The 19,367-nt window shown below is 37.2% G+C and overlaps 2 protein-coding genes across 4 annotated transcripts; one reads left to right on the forward strand and one right to left on the reverse strand.

Annotated features, from left to right (window-relative positions):
- The first annotated feature begins 1,624 nt into the window (after positions 1-1,624).
- On the forward strand, positions 1,625-6,827 carry LOC135670955 (mitogen-activated protein kinase 1-like). The gene is made up of 6 exons (XM_065178754.1): positions 1,625-1,969; positions 2,174-2,303; positions 2,516-2,653; positions 3,397-3,729; positions 5,993-6,173; positions 6,396-6,827. Exons 1-6 carry the CDS (start codon positions 1,743-1,745, stop codon positions 6,566-6,568), a joined length of 1,182 nt encoding a protein of 393 aa, XP_065034826.1. The 5' UTR covers positions 1,625-1,742; the 3' UTR covers positions 6,569-6,827.
- A 998-nt stretch (positions 6,828-7,825) lies between these two features.
- On the reverse strand, positions 7,826-17,262 carry LOC103999674 (SCAR-like protein 2). 3 transcript variants are annotated; one of them, XM_009421487.3, is made up of 10 exons: positions 16,797-17,262; positions 15,630-15,793; positions 15,430-15,553; positions 15,220-15,352; positions 14,528-14,595; positions 13,219-14,393; positions 11,696-13,131; positions 11,491-11,592; positions 8,441-8,557; positions 7,826-8,364 (listed from the first exon to the last, which is right to left on the reverse strand). In XM_009421487.3, the coding sequence occupies exons 1-10, from the start codon at positions 16,952-16,954 to the stop codon at positions 8,311-8,313; spliced, it is 3,531 nt and encodes a 1,176-aa protein (XP_009419762.1). In that variant the 5' UTR covers positions 16,955-17,262; the 3' UTR covers positions 7,826-8,310. The 3 variants fall into 3 exon arrangements, 2 of the variants coding, with proteins under 2 accessions (XP_009419762.1, XP_009419761.1); XR_001976026.2 differs by having other exon boundaries at positions 7,917-8,150; positions 8,222-8,364; positions 11,696-14,393; positions 16,797-17,100; XM_009421486.3 differs by having other exon boundaries at positions 11,696-14,393.
- Between the last annotated feature and the right edge of the window lie 2,105 nt (positions 17,263-19,367).

Raw genomic sequence — 19,367 nt, forward strand, 5'->3', positions numbered from 1 at the left:
TAGGTACAAGGAAGTAGCTGATAAGCATGGGAGAGAAAAGGTGTTCAAGGAAGGAGATATGGTTACGGTGTATTTGCGAAAAGAGAGATTTTTGATAGACACTTACTATAAATTGAAGTCGAAGAAATATGATCCCTAAGAGGTCTAAAAGAAAATTAATAACAATATCTATCTAAAAAACCTTCAATTCACCATATGATTGAGAGATCTCAAAAACCTTCAATGTTGTAAATTTATAGGATTACTTTCTAAATGAGAACCCATTGTATCGAGACATAAGAAGAAGACTATTTTCAAGGAACATAAAATTGTCAAACTTATGATTTTTTATGTTTCTTTTATCCCATATTACTAATTAACTAATTTTCAAGACATAATTTATCTCACATTATTAATTAATGTTTCTTTTATAAGATCAATTTCTAGTAATATTTTTTAAAATTTATTTCATTGACCGTACAGCTTCTCCTGCTCACACAGTCCTTTTCCCGAGCAGTGAGGCTATCTATGTTTTGCTTCTCCTCCACCGGAGGGGATGACTCACTCGGTGGTATCTTTGTATTCTGAGACTGCCAAAATCTGTCAGCTTTCAGCTTTTACCTCCCAACGCAACCTTGTGGAGGAGAAGTTCGCATGCCAACAAAACAAAGACCGGCTGATACATTGCATCCGCTGGTCTCTATGTTCTCGTGGGAGGGGCAAAGCGAAAGCAATCATCTCCCATCGGAGAAGCTTCCATTGACATCTCCATCCATCACCACTTCCAACTTTTCTCCCACGTTTGGGTTTCTGGCGGTAGAGAGTGCACTGTGGTAACTCACTTCTTTCTTTGTCGACCTGAAAGTTGATCTTTGCATCGATCATAGTTATTATGATGCAAATTTCTATGACTACTTAAATCTTAACATAATTACGTTTATTACTACTATATATATATATACATACATACATACATACATTCACGTCATTTTTCAAAAATGACATTCTTTGATTTCAAGATTTTTCGACAAAGTTTTCACCAAATACTAACATTTTCATAGATTTATAGGATGAGATTTATAAAGTAAGTTAATTTAAAACTAATATATTATTATGTGTAAAAAATTATTATGTGAGCAATAATAAATAATTACGTGATTAGACTACATTTCGTTTGGGATTAAAAAAGGTTAATTTTAATTTTTTAATTAATGGATGGAACGTGAATTATTTACATTATTAAAGATAACAAAGGAGGATTATTCTAATATATGAATGATTTTACATCAAATTAATCTGCTTTACATTTGTTCCAACACGCAGACCACCGTCGTCTGTACACACGTACGCCTCACTCGTGTGACCAACCGCTCTCCATACATATATATATATATATATATATATATATATATATATATACTCTCCATAATGCAAGTGGCTCGCACGGCCGCCGGTCTCGTAATCTAGCCCGTAAGATCACAGCCGTCGGATTCTCCCTCGTTCCACTATTCACCGTGCGATGCGGTATCGCCACCCTCACCGAATCCTTCATACAACGCTGTGCTTAGTCTATTGTTATCGGTATTATATTGTGGTGGTGATGGGGACTTCTCAGCAAGCAAATACGCGATAAATATGTCGCCTAAATCGAAGCGCACGGTGAATTTTGGCCCTTTTTAGCGCAAAAAGCGAACTTGGGGAAAGGAGGAATAGGATCGATCGGTAGGGTTGGGGAGAGAGAGAGAGAGAGAGAGAGAGAGGAGATGGAGGGAGGAGCTAAGCCGACGGATACCGAGATGGCGGAGGCCGGAGGGCAGCCACCGCCGCCGCAGGCTGCTCTGCCGCAGCAGGGGCTGGAGAGCGTCCAGGCGACGCCCAGCCACGGTGGCCGGTTCGTCCAGTACAACATATTCGGGAACATCTTTGAGGTCACCTCCAAATACCAGCCGCCCATCATGCCCATCGGCAAGGGCGCCTACGGAATCGTCTGGTAAATCTCTCTCTCTCTCTCTCTCTCTCTCTCTCTCTCTCTCTCTCTCTCTCAGCTATGGGTTCTTCTTGAATGGGGAAAGATCCGATTTTGTTTGGCCGACGGTGATGTTGGTTGTCTGCGTTTGGGAAAAGTTTCCTTTTCTATGGGCGGAATAGTGGGGGTTGGTTGTTGTTTGAATCCTTGCCGGCTCTGTGGTTGTAGCTCGGCTTTGAATTCGGAGACGCAGGAGCAAGTGGCGATCAAGAAGATCGCCAACGCATTTGATAACAAGATCGATGCCAAGAGGACGCTGCGTGAGATAAAGCTTCTCAGGCACATGGATCATGAAAATGTGAGTGGTTTGCCTGCTTCGCTCTATCTGTTCCCCATTTTCTTCTTTATCCCTGCATGCTAATATATGAAATCACGCAATGTAAAATGCTGTAGAAATAATCAAAATCATTCTTTTTCCTCTGCTTTTTTTTTGGAAGTGGATCATCAAAACAAAATAGGCAGTATAAAGTTGATCTTTTTCTTATCTGACTTGTAATTTATGTAATACAGATTGTTGCAATCAGAGATATAATACCGTCCCCCATACGGCAGGCATTCAACGATGTCTACATTGCTTATGAGTTGATGGATACTGACCTTCATCAAATTATTCGTTCAAATCAAGGTCTCTCTGAGGAGCATTGTCAGGTTGTTTTTTAATCCCCTTACACCATATTGAACGATTTATACTTGTTTCATTTTCAGAGATTAAGTGCTCTTTGGTATGTCACTGTGACTCTCATGAGATTTGATACAGCATTAATCATGCTCAAACTATTGACTAACTGCTAATTTAATCATCCTGCATTAGGCCTTCTGAAGGAGTGGGCCAGTGTCTAATGGATTTATATCTGGTTCCTCCATTCGTAAACTTTAGTGCTCTTGTGTATATCTTCAGTTGATTCTCCGAGAAACTAATAGTTAAAAAAGGTGGTTAGTGTATTTTGGTTCTGATTCCAAATTGTTGGATTCTTGACTGAGAAAATGGTGTCTTGGTTTTTTTTTTTAATATGTAAACAATCCAAGCCAATGTGGCTTTATTACAAAGAAAGAAAGATTTAAATAGCTCGCTTGGCTCAGTTTAATAAAAGCTATAGTTAATTGAATGTTTACTGGACAAGCTTATGTGAAGCTGAGCTCGAGTCAAACTGAGTTTGAGTTTGATATGATCCAGTGTGAGTTACAGCTTTGAAAAAGGCTGTCAGTAAGTCATGATGATTGATGAGCAAGCAGCTCAATGGTTCCAATAGAAATTCTACAATCTTATTCTTTGCAATTTGCTGAAACTTGTTAATCATGTAGCAATTCATTTCTTCAGCTGATGTTTGGGATATTTTTGTAGTTGACACATAACTCATTCTAAAGGTATCTTTTGTTTCCTTCCCATGCAGTATTTCCTTTATCAGATTCTTCGTGGGCTAAAATACATACATTCAGCAAATGTTCTCCACAGAGACCTTAAACCAAGCAATCTCCTCTTAAATGCCAACTGTGATCTGAAAATATGTGACTTTGGACTTGCTCGTACTACCTCAGAAACTGACTTCATGACAGAATATGTTGTTACAAGATGGTATCGAGCACCAGAACTATTGCTAAATTCTTCAGAGTATACTGCAGCAATTGATGTGTGGTCTGTCGGCTGCATCTTTATGGAGCTGATGGACCGGAAGCCTCTATTTCCTGGAAGGGATCATGTGCACCAGCTACGTCTGTTGATGGAGGTATGGTCCTCCTATTTAAACTTTGTCTCGTGTCTTCTGAAAAATCATATTTTATTCATTGTGTTATTCTGTGTATTTTTTGCTAGCTCTTACTTGCTAGTTTGCCATGAGAGTACTAGAATTTCGATTTTGGTCAGTCCTCCATGGATGATGTTAGTCATAATTTTATATTATAAACTCTTGGAGTTTTTGAAAGCGAGGCTTAGCTCCATCCGAGCTTATGTTTTTGAAAGGAGCCTTGTCGCCATTGTTTTTGAGATTGATTGTTTCCGACTTAAGTTATTGGGATTTAAGTCTTGGAAGCCTCTTTACTTGGAGGACTCAGGCTGTGTACATGTGAATCTCCTCAAACCTCAATGGCAGAAGCCTAGAAAATCATGCTATTCTTTTTATCCTTTCAGATTTTTTGATTTGGCAAATTCTATCTACAACCAACACTTATATTTCGTGATTGCCATTGAGTGTTTTGCATGGGATTTGCTTGGTAGATATTTTGGTAGTTCCATATCAATTTGTTTTGCACCTCTATGAATAATAGCCAACGCAAGCTATTGGATATAGGATCTGTCTATCTTCCTTTTATCTTGTATTAGTCATGATGACATTTAGCTTCTATGCATACTTGATAATCAGTATAATACCATTGTTTAACTTACCAATAGTGGCTTTATCTATAACTATCTGTTTACATCTCTTTCTAAGGGCTGCCTCGTGGATTGGTGCAAGTTTTCTGAAATTTTCTTTTTGTTCTTGTTGGTTTGCATCAACATCAGCTTCTTGTCAACACTTGGGTAGCCCTGACTATAGTTCGATTCGAATCGGAATCGAACTGGGTTGGAATAAGTTTCAAACCAATCTGACGGTGTGTTGGTTCCAAACCGAACTAGAACCAAACTGCCCTCCTATTTTAAATTATGATTTTTTATTTTAAAATGTTTTTAATGAAAAATAAAAAAACTAGCGGTTCGAACTAGAACCGGAACCGAAACTGCCGGTTTTGCTTCCAGAACTGGCCCTCTGCAGTTTAGTTTCAGTTCTCAAAATTTAGCAACCAGAACCGTCGGTTCCGGAACCAGGGTCAGGTCTGCACTTGGTTATTGCATCAAGTAACTCATCTTTCTTTTGCATGAGTACATCATCTACATTTGGGATGCATTATTTTCAAATTCAATACCTAACCATGATCAAATTTATTTCTGTTGTATGGCATGGCATTATGCCACATGCAACATGATACACTTTCTACCAGTGTAGCTCACATTGAACTTTGGCAGCTCATCGTTATGTTGATATGCTATTAGCATAGCAGCCGTTCATGGTATGAGCTGTTATAATTATGGTACGAGTACATCATCTACATTTGGGATGCATTATTTTCAAATTCAATACCTAACCATGATCAAATTTATTTCTGTTGTATGGCATGGCATTATGCCTCATGCAACATAATACACTTTGTACCAGTGTAGCTCACGTTGAACTTTGACAGCTCATCGCTATTAGCATAACGGCCGTTCATGGTATGAACTGTTATAATCAACATAATCAATTTTTGATCCAACTATCAAGCTTTTCGGTAACTCTGGTTCAACTTTATGAATGCTCATTTATTGTGCTCTTGTTGGAGATGAACCAAAAAGATTTGAAATTGGGGATACAAGGGAAAGTTGCAGATTGGATATGAATTAAAAATGGAAATCAAAGAGGTTGATTGGGGTAGGGAAAGAAAAAAGGAAGAGGAAATGTAGAGGTCTTCTGCCAAGATTGCACTCCAATTCAACATAAACCAAGTGAATAAAAGCACAAAAGCCTTTTGGTCATAGCTGGGGAGATGAGTTCCCTAGTGATTTTTGTACCAACGCTGATCTGTATCTTGATTCCTTTTTGATGGAATGAGTAGATAGGATTGTTTCTTTTGTGGTTAAAAAGAAGTGAAAGCTGAGGATACGCTGGAAGTGAGAGAAAAGGCTCTGATTTGGGAAGGAGCTCGAACATTGTGCTCAATAGTTATATACTTCGTTTCTATTCTATTGTCAAACCCTGTTATGTCTGAAATCTTCCATCATTCGTGTCACCATTATATATTTATATCCCATTCATTTAAGCATTAAACAAGCAAAATATCATGCATTTATTTTCACTCTAACAACCAATACATTGGGGATTGATGGATTATTGGTTCATGTTTGACAGTGTAGCTGACATTCTCTTGTTTATATGCACATTTGATCTGTGGTTTTGATAATCATCTCATGTCATGCAGCTTATTGGCACTCCAAACGAGGCTGATTTGGATTTTGTGAATGAAAATGCAAGAAGATATATTCGGCAACTCCCTCGTCATCCACGACAGTCCTTTCCTGAAAAATTTCCCCATGTTCACCCTGCAGCTATTGATCTTGTTGAAAAGATGTTAACATTTGATCCTAGGCAGAGAATAACCGGTGAGTTCTTACCATCCATCTTTTGTTGTTTTTAGACGATGCATCTGTGGTTGCCCATTTAAACTATTGAAATGATGGTTGGTCTAATCATGACTCCAATGTGAAGAGTCAGGTGTGAATTTATGACCTCGCATATCCCAAATTACTTGTTTCCGTTTTTATTGTTTCCTCTCGATTGGTGGGCCTTACAGCTTTGTTGTTGTTGCTCTCGATTGTTGGCAGTTGAAGAAGCTCTTGCACATCCCTACCTCGCATCTTTGCATGACATCAGCGATGAGCCAGTCTGCATGATGCCCTTCAGCTTTGACTTTGAGCAGCATGCGCTCTCGGAAGAACAGATGAAGGAACTTATCTACCGGGAGGCCCTAGCATTCAACCCCGAGTATCAGCAATAAAATTCATAAAAGTCTCTTATTCACTGACGCATTGGCATTTTAGTCAGTGTAATTCATGGTCTCTTTTCTTTAATGGAATTGCTACCGATTTCTTGATGTATATATATGTGCTTCTTAAAACTGTGACCCAAAGCACAGAGACTTGGTTGAAATCTAGGGGTTGTTGTATTGAACCTTCTGGCTTATTTTTGTTTGAATTTAACTCATCTCCTTCTTGAACAGGTCATCAGCAAATTTAGGTTCTCATTCTTTGTTTGAATCTTGACTTGTGAAATCTAATCTGAGGCTTATTGACTTATATACATGGCAGGAGAAATAAGGTATGTAATCAGCAGGATGTTGCACAGTTTCTTCTTCTCCTAGAGAAGAGAGTAGGTAGGAATACAACAACAAGACAGGTGCTTCTCTAAGATATGGATAATCTCCATGGTTTTCTAGTGCCAACTTGTTGAGGCTTTTCTCTCTCTGTTCTTTTAGTGATTTGTTGCCTGATATTAATAAATCCCTGTGCAAAAAACATGCTATTAGCTTGAAATGCCTATTGCATTGCATAATAATTATTCTTGTGATATTAGTATCTTATGATATCTTTTTAGATGAATCAAATTGTTCATAAGGCTTGCATTTACTACCACTTGATCCTTTTTCACTGTGTTTTAAAGAATATTCTTCTAGTATCATATATATATATATATATATGTATATATATATATATATGTATATATATATATGTATATATATATATATATGTATATATATATATATATATGTATATATATATATATATGTATATATATATATATGTATATATATGTATATGTATATTTATATATGTATATATATATATATGTATATTTATATATGTATATATGTATATGTATATATATATATATACATATATACATATATAAATATACATATATACATATATATATATAAATATTTATATATATATATACATATACATATATTCGATTTTGATAATGTCGATGTAATTGCAATTATACAGATATAAGTTGCACTTATATAAATACCCAGTAATAATTGACTAAAAAAGAAAAAAAAAGTAGTCTCATCTTCTGTGCAAAATCTGCAGTGAATGAAAGACGACAGCTTCAGAATCATAATTGCTTTCATTCATTTTAAGTCTTCTAAACTAATCCATCTCAGGTTCTGAAAATAGGAAATCTATAAAAGAAATGGAGTTAGAAAGATGCTAAAACACAACCTTCAGACAGTAAATCTTCGACAGCATCAGATCCCACAACAGCATTCTTATTTGATACACCACTGACCAGTATAAACAGATATAATACAAATTAGCAAACTAACTTTCTGCATTGTAGTGTGAATCTCAAGTAGGATTATATTCCAAGGATGAAGAAACAAAGAGCTGCGAACTATAATTACATCAAAATAACCTATATTATTGACATGCTCCGAAGCATGCTTCTGATCACCCAAAGGATGAAGATTATAAACATGAGACCTGCCCACTATAACTCTATTGATCATATTGATTATTGTGAGCATGCTTCAGTCTTCGCAGCAACTGAGGAGAAAGAACCATTCACACGTGTGCCTGCAAGGGTCGGAATGTCAGGCATCACCCCAGTTATGGTCGTAAAGCTTTTTTAGCATGCTTCTGATGACCTAAAATGATGAAGAAAATTCTATAGGAGCTGATCATATCGAATTGTTCTGGACATGCCGGAGCATGAGTTTCTGCAAGGGTTTGAATGTCAAGCATCGGTCCAGTTGTCATCATCACCGCCCTTATCACTGCCCACAAATGCCTGAAAAGAGAAGACATTAGATGATCAAAACAGTGATTGGGAAAGAAAATTCTGAAACAAAGTAAACAAGTCTAACCTGGCGAATAGCGCTTGCCTTTTCCAAGATTGCGGCAACATTGGCATTGGTAATGCTGGTTTTGGGCCGTGGAATGTCTCTTGGCATGGATATTTTGGCTCGCCTCAGATTAAATGACTGCACAGTACCAGAATCATTGGAAAAAGCAGCTTAGTGAATTTAAAAAGGAATCATTGGAAAATGACTGCACAGTACCAGAATCATGGGCCAACATTTTTCTTTTTCTGAGCAACATTAACAATGAAGTGCATATTTAAAAAGGAATCTCATAATGAAAATAATGAGTCATCTGAGTGATTTATGATAATGAGCATAAATTTTGCATTCTCATGAAAAAAAAAGACCTAGTATATAAGTATATTTACAATATCTTCGAAATAGGCAAGCCAATCAGTAATCACAGATACGAGAACAGGATAAAACAGATACTAATGACTTTACACCTACTTAAGGAAGCAAACCCATGCAATTAAATTAGTAGCCTAGGCTACTAAAATGCCAATGCTGTTGGCAACTTAACACAACATATGCAAGCCAAATTTGCTACTATTTTTAGAAAATTTGCAATTAACTACACTAAAGCTCTTATAGAATGATTATAAACATTTGGAAACACTAAGTAGATATATAGTAGTTGCAAGATATTGATGTAAACATTGACGAAAGAGGATACTCAATGCATACATGATATATCATATTATCCAAGTTAAGAGCAACATATAAATGCTGAATGCACATATATCCATAACTTGTACATGAAAACAAGTTTTTCTATTTACATGTTTAACTGTAGAAGCACAGATGGTGCTCTGAGAAACATAGCTTATAGCTCCTAAGGTTCATTTACTGTCCATAGGCAGCCACACACTATAATCATTTGCATTATTTCTCTTTGGCTTGCTGTGTCCATATATATTATGCTGAACATGATACTGTTAGGACCGAAATTGGCACTAAGAGGGGAGGTGAATTAGTGCTATCGGAAAACTTCGACGATTTAGAAAAATCGTTTCAATAAAGCACGTATGGAAATGATATTGAAAGTGTACTTCACTTGAAGTAAGTGTAATAAGTAATTAAAACAGAGAACAATAGTAATAAAAAGTAGAAAGAGAGTGCACACCAAATTTATAGTAGTTCGGTCGTTGTGACCTACGTCCACTCCCGATTCCTCCTCCGTCGAGACCATCGGCTTCCACTATCGATCTTCTTTCAATGGGCGAAGATTAACTATCCTCTTATAACCCTTTTATTTTTTTCACAGGTTTAGGAGATAACCTTTACAAGCCACTCACCCATCTCTTAAACTAATATCAACACTTAGAGCTAGAGGAGGGGAATTCTTATAAGATTACAACAACGTTTTCCCCAATTTTTGTTCCCAGTTCGTGTGTTAATCGAGTAGGGATGAGTAGGGTATTTATAGGCCCTAAATGAATTTAAATTTGGAGCCAAAACGGTCTCATCCTGGGTTTTCGGGGTACTAGTGGTACCATCGCCAGTATTGAGCAGTACCACCGCTTGCCAGATTGACAACTGGTGGTACCATCGCTTGTCAGTCTGACACTGAGCGATACCAATGCCCAGTCTGACATTGACACTAGGCGGTACCATCGCCTGTCAGTCTGACACTGAGCGGTACCAACGTCCAGTCTGACACTAACACTAGGTGGTACCATTGCTCAGTCTGGCGATACCATTGCCTGGCATAGTCTGGGAGACTATGTCTGGGCGATACTACCGCCCAGTCCGGCAGTGCCATCGCTTGGCCCTTTTATGGGTGACTGAATAGGCCTTCCACTTGACCCAAAATAAACCCAACTCAGGCCCAATTGGCCCTTAATTAAGTTGGCATTGTTTCACCACAAAACTGACTCAATTAGACCTAAACTAACTCGATCTAAACACACGATTACAAGCATGAATCCTATGTTGTCCGGCATGTCATTGGTTCATTTGACGCTTCGTCTGATCTTTCGGCGCATCGTCCCCTCCTTCGGCGTATTGCCCAATCGACATGTTGACTCTTGCACTTCCGATCTCCTTGGCGCAATGTCCGATCTTTTAGCTCGATACCCGAACTCATGGCACGAAGTCCTTCTGGCAGGTCGACCATTCCTTCGGCCCGATGTCCAATCTTCTAACATGTTCCACTCTGGCCATTCCTCCATCCCAACGTCTGATTCTTCTTGCTTTAATCGAATTGCCTTTCCTTGATCGAGGTTAGTACTACGTTACTCAAACGCACATTAGATTTTAACTTCATCAATTGATTTCAACATCAAAATCCGAAATTCAACAGATACTCATAATGACCTAAACAAGAATGAGGCATTAGATTCCATATTGCATAGACATAAAAAACACAATTAGTCTTCTCTTGTAGCAAAAAATCAGAAACTTGATTAAAGATACGTATCAATCAGAATAAACCATGAAATGGTAAAAACGTTTAATTTTTATCACTTAAAATTGTCATTCGAAAACCATTAGATGTGCTTGTTCCAGTGTGACCAATGAACTCGCCCAAATTGATGAATGATTTATAAATTATACTAATAACATAGCAATGCTAAAAGGCCATTGTTTTAGAATATTGAAACGAGATGTTAGATCTCGAAAATACCAATTGGTGTGGTCGGTATTTACCAATTTGACCAAGTATCAGTAACAAAATATATAGCTCAATATTATTACAATGGCATGTAATTTTTATTTTTTATTATTTTATTCGATAATATCACATGTTACAAACCAGTCTACCACCCAGTATATCATCGATGTACCATTTTAGTAGGTTACTGAAATTGACATTGGATTTAGATTTAAATCCTTACTTTGGAATTTTTACACAAAAGTTATCCATTTCACACAGGTTAATAAGAGCAAAGGAGAAGAGCAAATTTAGCTGCTAATTGAACATTCAGTTTGAAGGAAACTGATTCAGCATCTTCATCATTGCATAATGAGACATCACACCAGGAAATCTCAATAGCAGTATTTAACATATTCAGGAAAGCAATCATTTCCATACTAAGCTTGAAACCAACCTTATTTCTGATTTGATCAAGCAGGTCCTCCCTTCTGTCCACTTCTTTATGACTGACACTACGAGTTGACCTTTTCTCCCAATTTAATTTCAGTTGATCTTGCTGCAAATGTAGTTCAAGGAAATGAAGGAGATGTCATGTAATATCATTTTATGCATTTTTCTTTAGAAGTGACCAATAAAGATAGTAGACACAATGTAATTACTATTTTGTCGGAATGTGGTGAAATTGGTTCGTTGACAAATGGAGATCCTGGCAAATATTGCTCCTTTATCTGGGAAGGACACCTTAGTGGTTGTAATTCATCCAAATGATTGAGATTGCTGGAAATATTAGGATCATTATCATCTAATTTAATTGATAACTTAAATGTCCTCCACTGCATAGGGGGCAGAGGTGGGGGTGGTGGCAGCTCATTTGTTGATTGCACTTCAACATTTGCTGGATTTTCTCGCAGAGAGGGGAATTTTCTTTCTTGTTGGTTTTTCACAGATAGAACAGAATCAAGACCAGGAAGCTCCATGGCAGACACTGACTGAGACGGCACTTTGCTACTGTCAATGATAGCATCAAATTTTTCCAATCCATCTGGTTTGCTAATACTTGAATGATTCATTTGCTCAAATCCCATAGATCTAGAGATGGATGTAGTTGAGGATTGAAACCTGTATGGAACATCATTTAACTCATGGTCTACATATTCACTTCTTCCTTCTTGTTCCCACTGTTCAGAGCTTGTATATGAGCGAGGACTGAGAAGTTCCTCTGAAGAATATGGACAAGATCTATGGAAGGTGTCATCATCTGACTCAGAGAGAACAACTGGCAAATTATCAACAGGGCCGTGATGCAACTGAAATGATGGAAAGGTAGCATCTTCACTATTTTCATGGAGATTGCCACCGGAAAAATCCAACTTCAATTTAGAATTATCCAAGCCATTCATAGGATGAGAAGAGATTTTCATATATTCAAGTGGCGGAGAAGATTGCTCATGGTAATATGAAGTAAAAGAGACTGGTTCTTTTGCTGGTACATGAGCAACCTTTTTGTTGGTACTTTGTTCATCGGTTCTTTGGGATGCAACTTCATTTGACACTTCTATATCATCATGAAGACAGGAAGTTGCACCCTTTGGTTTTCTTATTTCAGTGTTTATATTTCCTGAAGGTGTGGAAAGTGATGCTTCTCTATGGATAGTATTTGCAAGAAACCTCTGTGCAAGCTCAGAAAAACTGGATGAGATACCCACAGTGCTTTGGCTAGGCCCATTTTGTCTTGATCCAGTACAATAAATATCTGTTAAAGGAGCTCCACTAGAGGCACTATTTCTTGTCATGTCAAGTTTATCAGAGCTAGCATAATTGCTAACATCAGTGTCTTCAGAATTATGTTCAAATTTCCTCTGTAGAAAAGGTTCAGCAGATACATTTGAGTCCTGTTTGACATTATATACATGTTGATTGTCATGGCAGGATGGAGAACCTTTGAACTTTTGAACAGTATTATATCCTCTTGCAAAAAACTGATCCTCAGTTGAATTGCTTTGAACTGAGGAATCCAAATTAGTTGGTTCGCCAGCCACCTTCCCTTGGGAGTTGGCATCTACTGATGTAGGTTCATTTTGCATACATGGTGCATCTGATTCATTAACAAGTGTCTGAGACTTCAGTGTGCGACTTGAAAAGTCAGATGCAAAATTTCTAGAATCAGATATAAAATTCTTACTTTGAGTATTCACAGATCCAAGCTCTGGTGGTTTTGAAGGTTCAACTCCAAAAAGGCCACCATTTGTCCAAAGCTTAATGGAAGGAACACCAGACACATCAGCAAGAGGATCAGGTTTCAATATAGATCCCTCACATCTGGTTTCTGCTAGCATCATTGTTGGTGAGCTGAAAGTGCCTGATATAGGAGAGAGAACACTGTCAATACACTCATATGCATGAAATTTTGTTTCAGAAATATTGGGAGCATTTCTTTCACAAAAATCATCAACAACAGTTTGTTCTTGTTTTTGCAAAAATTCTGTGGCATAAGGTGATTGCACATGTTCCGAACCATTCAAAGAACTTAAATGCAAAAATCTTGGTGTCACATCTTGACTCAAAGAACTATGTGATGAATTATGTGCTTCAACATCAGAGGGCTCTGAACTTTGTACAGCTATGACTTGTCTCATTTCTGTTCTAGGCTCCATTCCTTGTGAGCTGAAGTTAGATAGTATCTGCACTTCACTTTTGGTGTGACACCCAGCTTCTGTCTCTGATTCAGAATCCAATGTGTTGGGTGCATCCACATAATTATCTGTCTCACTGCTGACTTCATCAAAGTGGCTGACACCAGATACTGGTACTGAAGTTTTACCGATATGACATAAGATGTCTTCTTGATTCAATGCTTCAATTTTAGCATGCTCAACATTTTCTGTTTTGAAGTTCACTTGCAGAGGCTCCGAATCTTGAACGCTGATGACATTTTCTAAATCTTGAACCCTGTCAACGAGTATGTCATTGTATGATACTGGACTTGTAGGCTTAACTATTTCCAATTTTTCATCCCATGTAACAGAAGATGATCTGGGAACACTTTGTTCTTGCGGCAAATCATGTTGAGCAACATTATACAAACCATCTGCACTTGGCTCATCATGTAGAACAGGAACACTTAGATGGCTATCTTTGCTATGTAAATTAGGATTAGGCACTTCACTGTAGTCTAGATCATCAGGCACCCCCTGAGGATTTACATATGAAGTTTGTTCGGCATAGTTCTCTCTAGTCTTTGAAGCAAAAGATGTAGATCTACTTAAAAATTCAAGATTTAACCTCATATCAGGTGAAGATACATTCACAGCAGAAAATCTTTGCCCATCAATGCTTGGGGATGCAAATCTTATACCACTGTCAGAATTCGCATTTTCATGCGCACGAAGAGTTTGTATTAGTGGAAATAGCCAAAAATATAGAAAACCATGAATTTTTTCTGGTAGGTAATCACTATCTTGAAAGTTCAAATGAATAGTCCCATATATTACCTGCTATCATGATGAGATATGTAGACTGCATGTTTAACTTCTCCGTGTCTAGGTCTTGATCCTTTCCTCTGTTCATATATATTGAAAAAAAAAAATTTAGGTTATTATTCCAGAGTCAATATTCGTGGCTATCGTACAAGGTACATATAAGATATCATGTCCTCGTGATACAGAAAACCAAGGACAAAATTAGCTGCAGCACTATGTCAAAGTAAAACCCCTTGGGTCAGGCATAATCCCACCAGGAAGGTTAAAGATTTTTTTACAAACTTACAGTTTCTTACTTTTAAATGCATGAAACTAGTCTGAATCTGGTTTTGTCCATGTGGCAGACAACCTTTTCTCTGTGGAACGCTAGGGACCCGCTGGCTCTAAAGAACAGTTGACTTATTATCATTGTACAATTTGTGAAATTCATTCCCTCATTACCAAACGTATAGGATTGCTATTGGCATGTTGCAGAATACATTGACATCACAGTACATCCAGATTAAATGATTATTTTCACATTCTAGATTTCCATCCTAGTTCTTATTAATCACACCTATTCAACACATTTTCTAGGTAAGAATCTAGATTACTAAGATTCATCTTACATTTATTAAGCTCCTTCGATGGCATTCCCTTACATGATTATTTAAGCAGTTCTTTTCTTACGGATGGAAGAGCTAAAATTTAAAGTAAACAAGTACCTTGGTTTTATGAACTTTCTTTTCTTTTTGAAAATTTTCAGAATTTTCCATTTGTGATGCAGTCCACACCCTCTTAAAATAGGGTGGATCTGAATACCTTTTCAGACAAGCTCCGGTGCCGGCATGGTCAAATCTGAACAGAGGGAAACAATTTAAACATATCTTCGGCAGAAAAGAAACGGTGATAGAAAATGTACATGTCATATTTACTTGTCAAGCAGGAACAAACGAGGTGGATCACGGCATTCTTCATATGAATCCATCATAAAGCGTGGCAGTTCAGTGGAGAGGACGATGCTTTGCTCATCTCGAATGCGGGCATGCCAGTCGGAACCTGAAATAAATGATTTATCATCGAGGTGCCAAACATATTCTGAATAGTGCATAAGAAAAAGCTCAGAAACTGGTACCCGCAACATATGCAAAATGTACGTAGCTTGTTTGTTTTCCAAAGGCCTTCTCAATAGATGGAACTGTTGATTCTATGTTCTGTACTCGTGTCATCATTTGACGCCCTCGGACAGCTGTGGCCGTTATTTGTTCATGCAAGTCATGGAAAACATCCGCAGCAAATCTGTGATATTGACAGATTCATTTCAGTACAGGTATGACAGACAAGATTATGAACATATGAAACAAAATTACTGTTAAACAGAGATAACAACAAATGTTGAACCATAACAAATCTAAAACAAAGAGCAAGAGACGATCGAAGTTATTTGAATAATATTATTCTAAATGAACACTCATGAAGAGAAAAATCCCAAACTATGGCATCGTACTCATTCAAAATAGCAATAGGCATCTCTGACCCAAAAGCATGGTATCAACAGGTGGTGCATTTAAATATCGATTAGATACCATTAACGAGTTAACACTCTGCATCATAGAATTTTGTCATGAAACCCTCGATTATTGAGCTAAGAAAAAACTCTCTCAAACCTTGAGATATCATGCTTTACCGTGTCCTTGTTTACCTCTCTTTACAACAATTTTTTCTCGAGCGAAAATTAGTCATGCAAATATAGTAAAACGATGCAATCTCCTTCCATTGAATCCACAGATAAAAACAACAACTCGAAACCAACCAATTTCACCATCTAAATTAATCCCTCACCGACTGGTGGTAGACATGGCAGCTCACCAACCCCCTTCGCCCTGCTAACAGTACCCTTGGAGAAATCATTCCTTATTCACTACAATTAAATCAGTTAAAAAACACCATTTTACGCCACAAAAAATTAAACTTGATCTTTGCAGGAATTAGAAGGAAAACAACGCAAAAGATACTAAAATCATACACACACACACACCCCATGGCATTAATTAATCTTGGCTCCAGTTTGCTACCCCGAGTCAGCTGACTCCATAATTGCCACGACCAAATGAATAAAAAAGAGGAACTTTAATCGAATCGAGAAGGACCAAAATTCAACTAATATTTCTCGCGACATGCACAACAAGAATCATAGGGTTTCCGAAGAACCCAAGAACAAGAAACAAGAAGGAAGTTGGGTGGCATACAGCAGAACATACGAGAAAGTAACGGAGAGACTAAAGAGGCGAGCAGAACTCACTCGGCGAGGTCGCCCAGCTGCCGCAAGATCCCCACGAGGCCGGAGACGGCGACGCCATCCAAGATCGCCTTCGGCTCCTCCTTCCTGAACCCTCCCCTGTACAGCTCCGGATCTCCCAACCCGTACTCGTTCCTCAACTCCAACCGCACCAACGGCATCCTCTTCGACCACCGGCCGTGTCGCTCTCGCGCTCTACTCCTCACTCCCGGCGCTCACAGCAGAGTAGCAGAACCAAATTCGAAACCGAGGCCTCCGACCTCTCATGGCCCGAGAGGACTATGTAGGAGGGCGATGCCGAGCGGCGATGGCACATTGGCGATGAGACGACGGCTCAACTGTCGGACTCCGCACTCGCTCGCGCACCCAATTCGCTGCAGGATTGCCGTCTACTCAAGCCATTTCCAAGAAAAAAAATGCCTTTGTTTTTGTTCTTTGTTTTTGTTTTTGGGCCTCAGGAGAAACAAAGGGATGACTGACTTTTTGGTCCATAAATTAAGATTTGGACTCATAAATAAATAAATAATAATAAATATATTTAATATATTATTATACAAGTCGAAATCCACAATATAATACTAATAAAAAAACATAAAATAATTTTTTTATTTATAAATATCAAATTTAAACGATTTTCATGGAAAATACTCACATTTTGGGTTTTTTTTCTAACTTTATTTTTTTAAACAGTATATTTAATTAAAAAATATCTAAATCATCCCTTCAAAATTTTTTCCTTGGTCATTACGATATATATACTATAAAATCTACTTGAGTATTACAATATTTTGATCGTCATAAAAATACTATAAAATCTACTCGAGAACATTAAAAATAAACTAAATAGCTATAAACCTAAAAATATGATATTATAATAATAATAATATTATTATTTTTAATATATCAATAAAATATTATAAAAAAACTATAAATGAGATAAATGAAAACACTGTAATAGTTAAAAATTGATAAAAAAAAATCTGAGGAGAAAACTTTTAAGGAGTATTTTTGATATTTTTAAAAGTAAAAAACATTTTTAAAAGAAAACAAAAGAGGGGGGGGGGCACTCTCCAAAATATATAAGTAATCTTATAAAGAAATTATTCAAAAATATTTTATATAGTATAAGGAATGTGTTTTTCTCAATTCCTTTTTTGTGTTGTAAGATATTCCCAAATGGTCAATCACATTTCAGATTATAGACTATGTATGTGCATTGTTTCTCGAGGCACCACAAGAAATCAGAAACCCTGAATCGATGAGTGAGAAAAAAAAGGAAAGTTTACCTACTACAGTCACTGACAACTACGAATCCAACAAACGATGGATCCTTCAAGTCAAATCGCTGAGCTCATGTTCTGCATCAATCATGCAAGCGTCGCTGTTCTTCTCTCTGTTTCCTTTTCGGTGTACGCCATCATCGACTTTCACATGAGCTGCTGCAAGGCTTTCGAGACACAAACGATAATCCATTACGTTCAGGAAGCAAGCGATGACGGAGGTGTGTGGATTCCGAGCATATTATTGTGTCCTCCTTTCTCCATTCGACAAGGATGTTTTTGTCTGATCCACCTGCAACTTTTCATCAAGTCGGATGGATGCCGAAGCTTTTGTGTGTTCATAAGCGTCACAGGACAGCAGAAACTGTGCTCCTCTCAACTTTCTTTCCTGCTCAGCCTCAGCCTATAATGGTGGATGAATGAAATGATTTCTTCAGAAAAATCTCACTTTTCAGTATATATATATATATAAAAGCGAACTACATTATATTCGATTACAAAATTAATATAAATATATATAGATTTGAACTATAAAAGCTCTTAGAATCAACAAAAATTAGGAAAAATTAATGAAGTAATTATATCATTTTTTCTTTCTAATGATTAAAGGTTGATACGAGTTGGACTAATTTCTATAGTGTTATACTCGCAAATGAACTATGATTCACTCAAATGTATAGTAGTATAATGCGGTTCATTTTACGAGTATATTATTCTGATCACGGTAGGTCAAATCCTTAGAATCAATTAAAAATGGATTGTACAAAATTAATCTCAAAATATAAAAAAATTAGACTATAAAACCTCCTAGAATCAATGAAAATGATTCGAATTTGAGATGAGTTGGACTCGTAAATGAATTGCGCTCACTCGATTCTATAATCAAGTCTTCTTGATTCTTCATTTGAGTATGATACAATTTATTTTATGAGTAAATCTTGATTCACACCGAGATAAATTTTAAAAAATAATTTAGTCCGTTAGTTTAGGTAAATTACATATGTATTATGTTAAAAAATATTTATGCTTGAGGAGAGATTGAAAAAGATGACTAAAAAAGTGATCTTGTATTTATAAATATCGAGAGAGTCCGATGATATATAGTTCAAGGGCTGTCATACCGAATCGTACCGTCCGATACGGGTGGTACGTACCGGTCCGACAAGCTAACGGTACGCGGATCGCTCGTTACCGGTCTGACTGTAGCAGTGCACTGTAACACTGTAGCACTATAACAGTACATTTTACTATTGCAATGCACTGTTATGGTAGCAATACAGTGCACCAGTACACT

This window comes from Musa acuminata, unplaced genomic scaffold (assembly GCF_036884655.1).
Source record: "Musa acuminata AAA Group cultivar baxijiao unplaced genomic scaffold, Cavendish_Baxijiao_AAA HiC_scaffold_1137, whole genome shotgun sequence".
NCBI classification, from domain to species: Eukaryota; Viridiplantae; Streptophyta; class Magnoliopsida; order Zingiberales; family Musaceae; genus Musa; species Musa acuminata.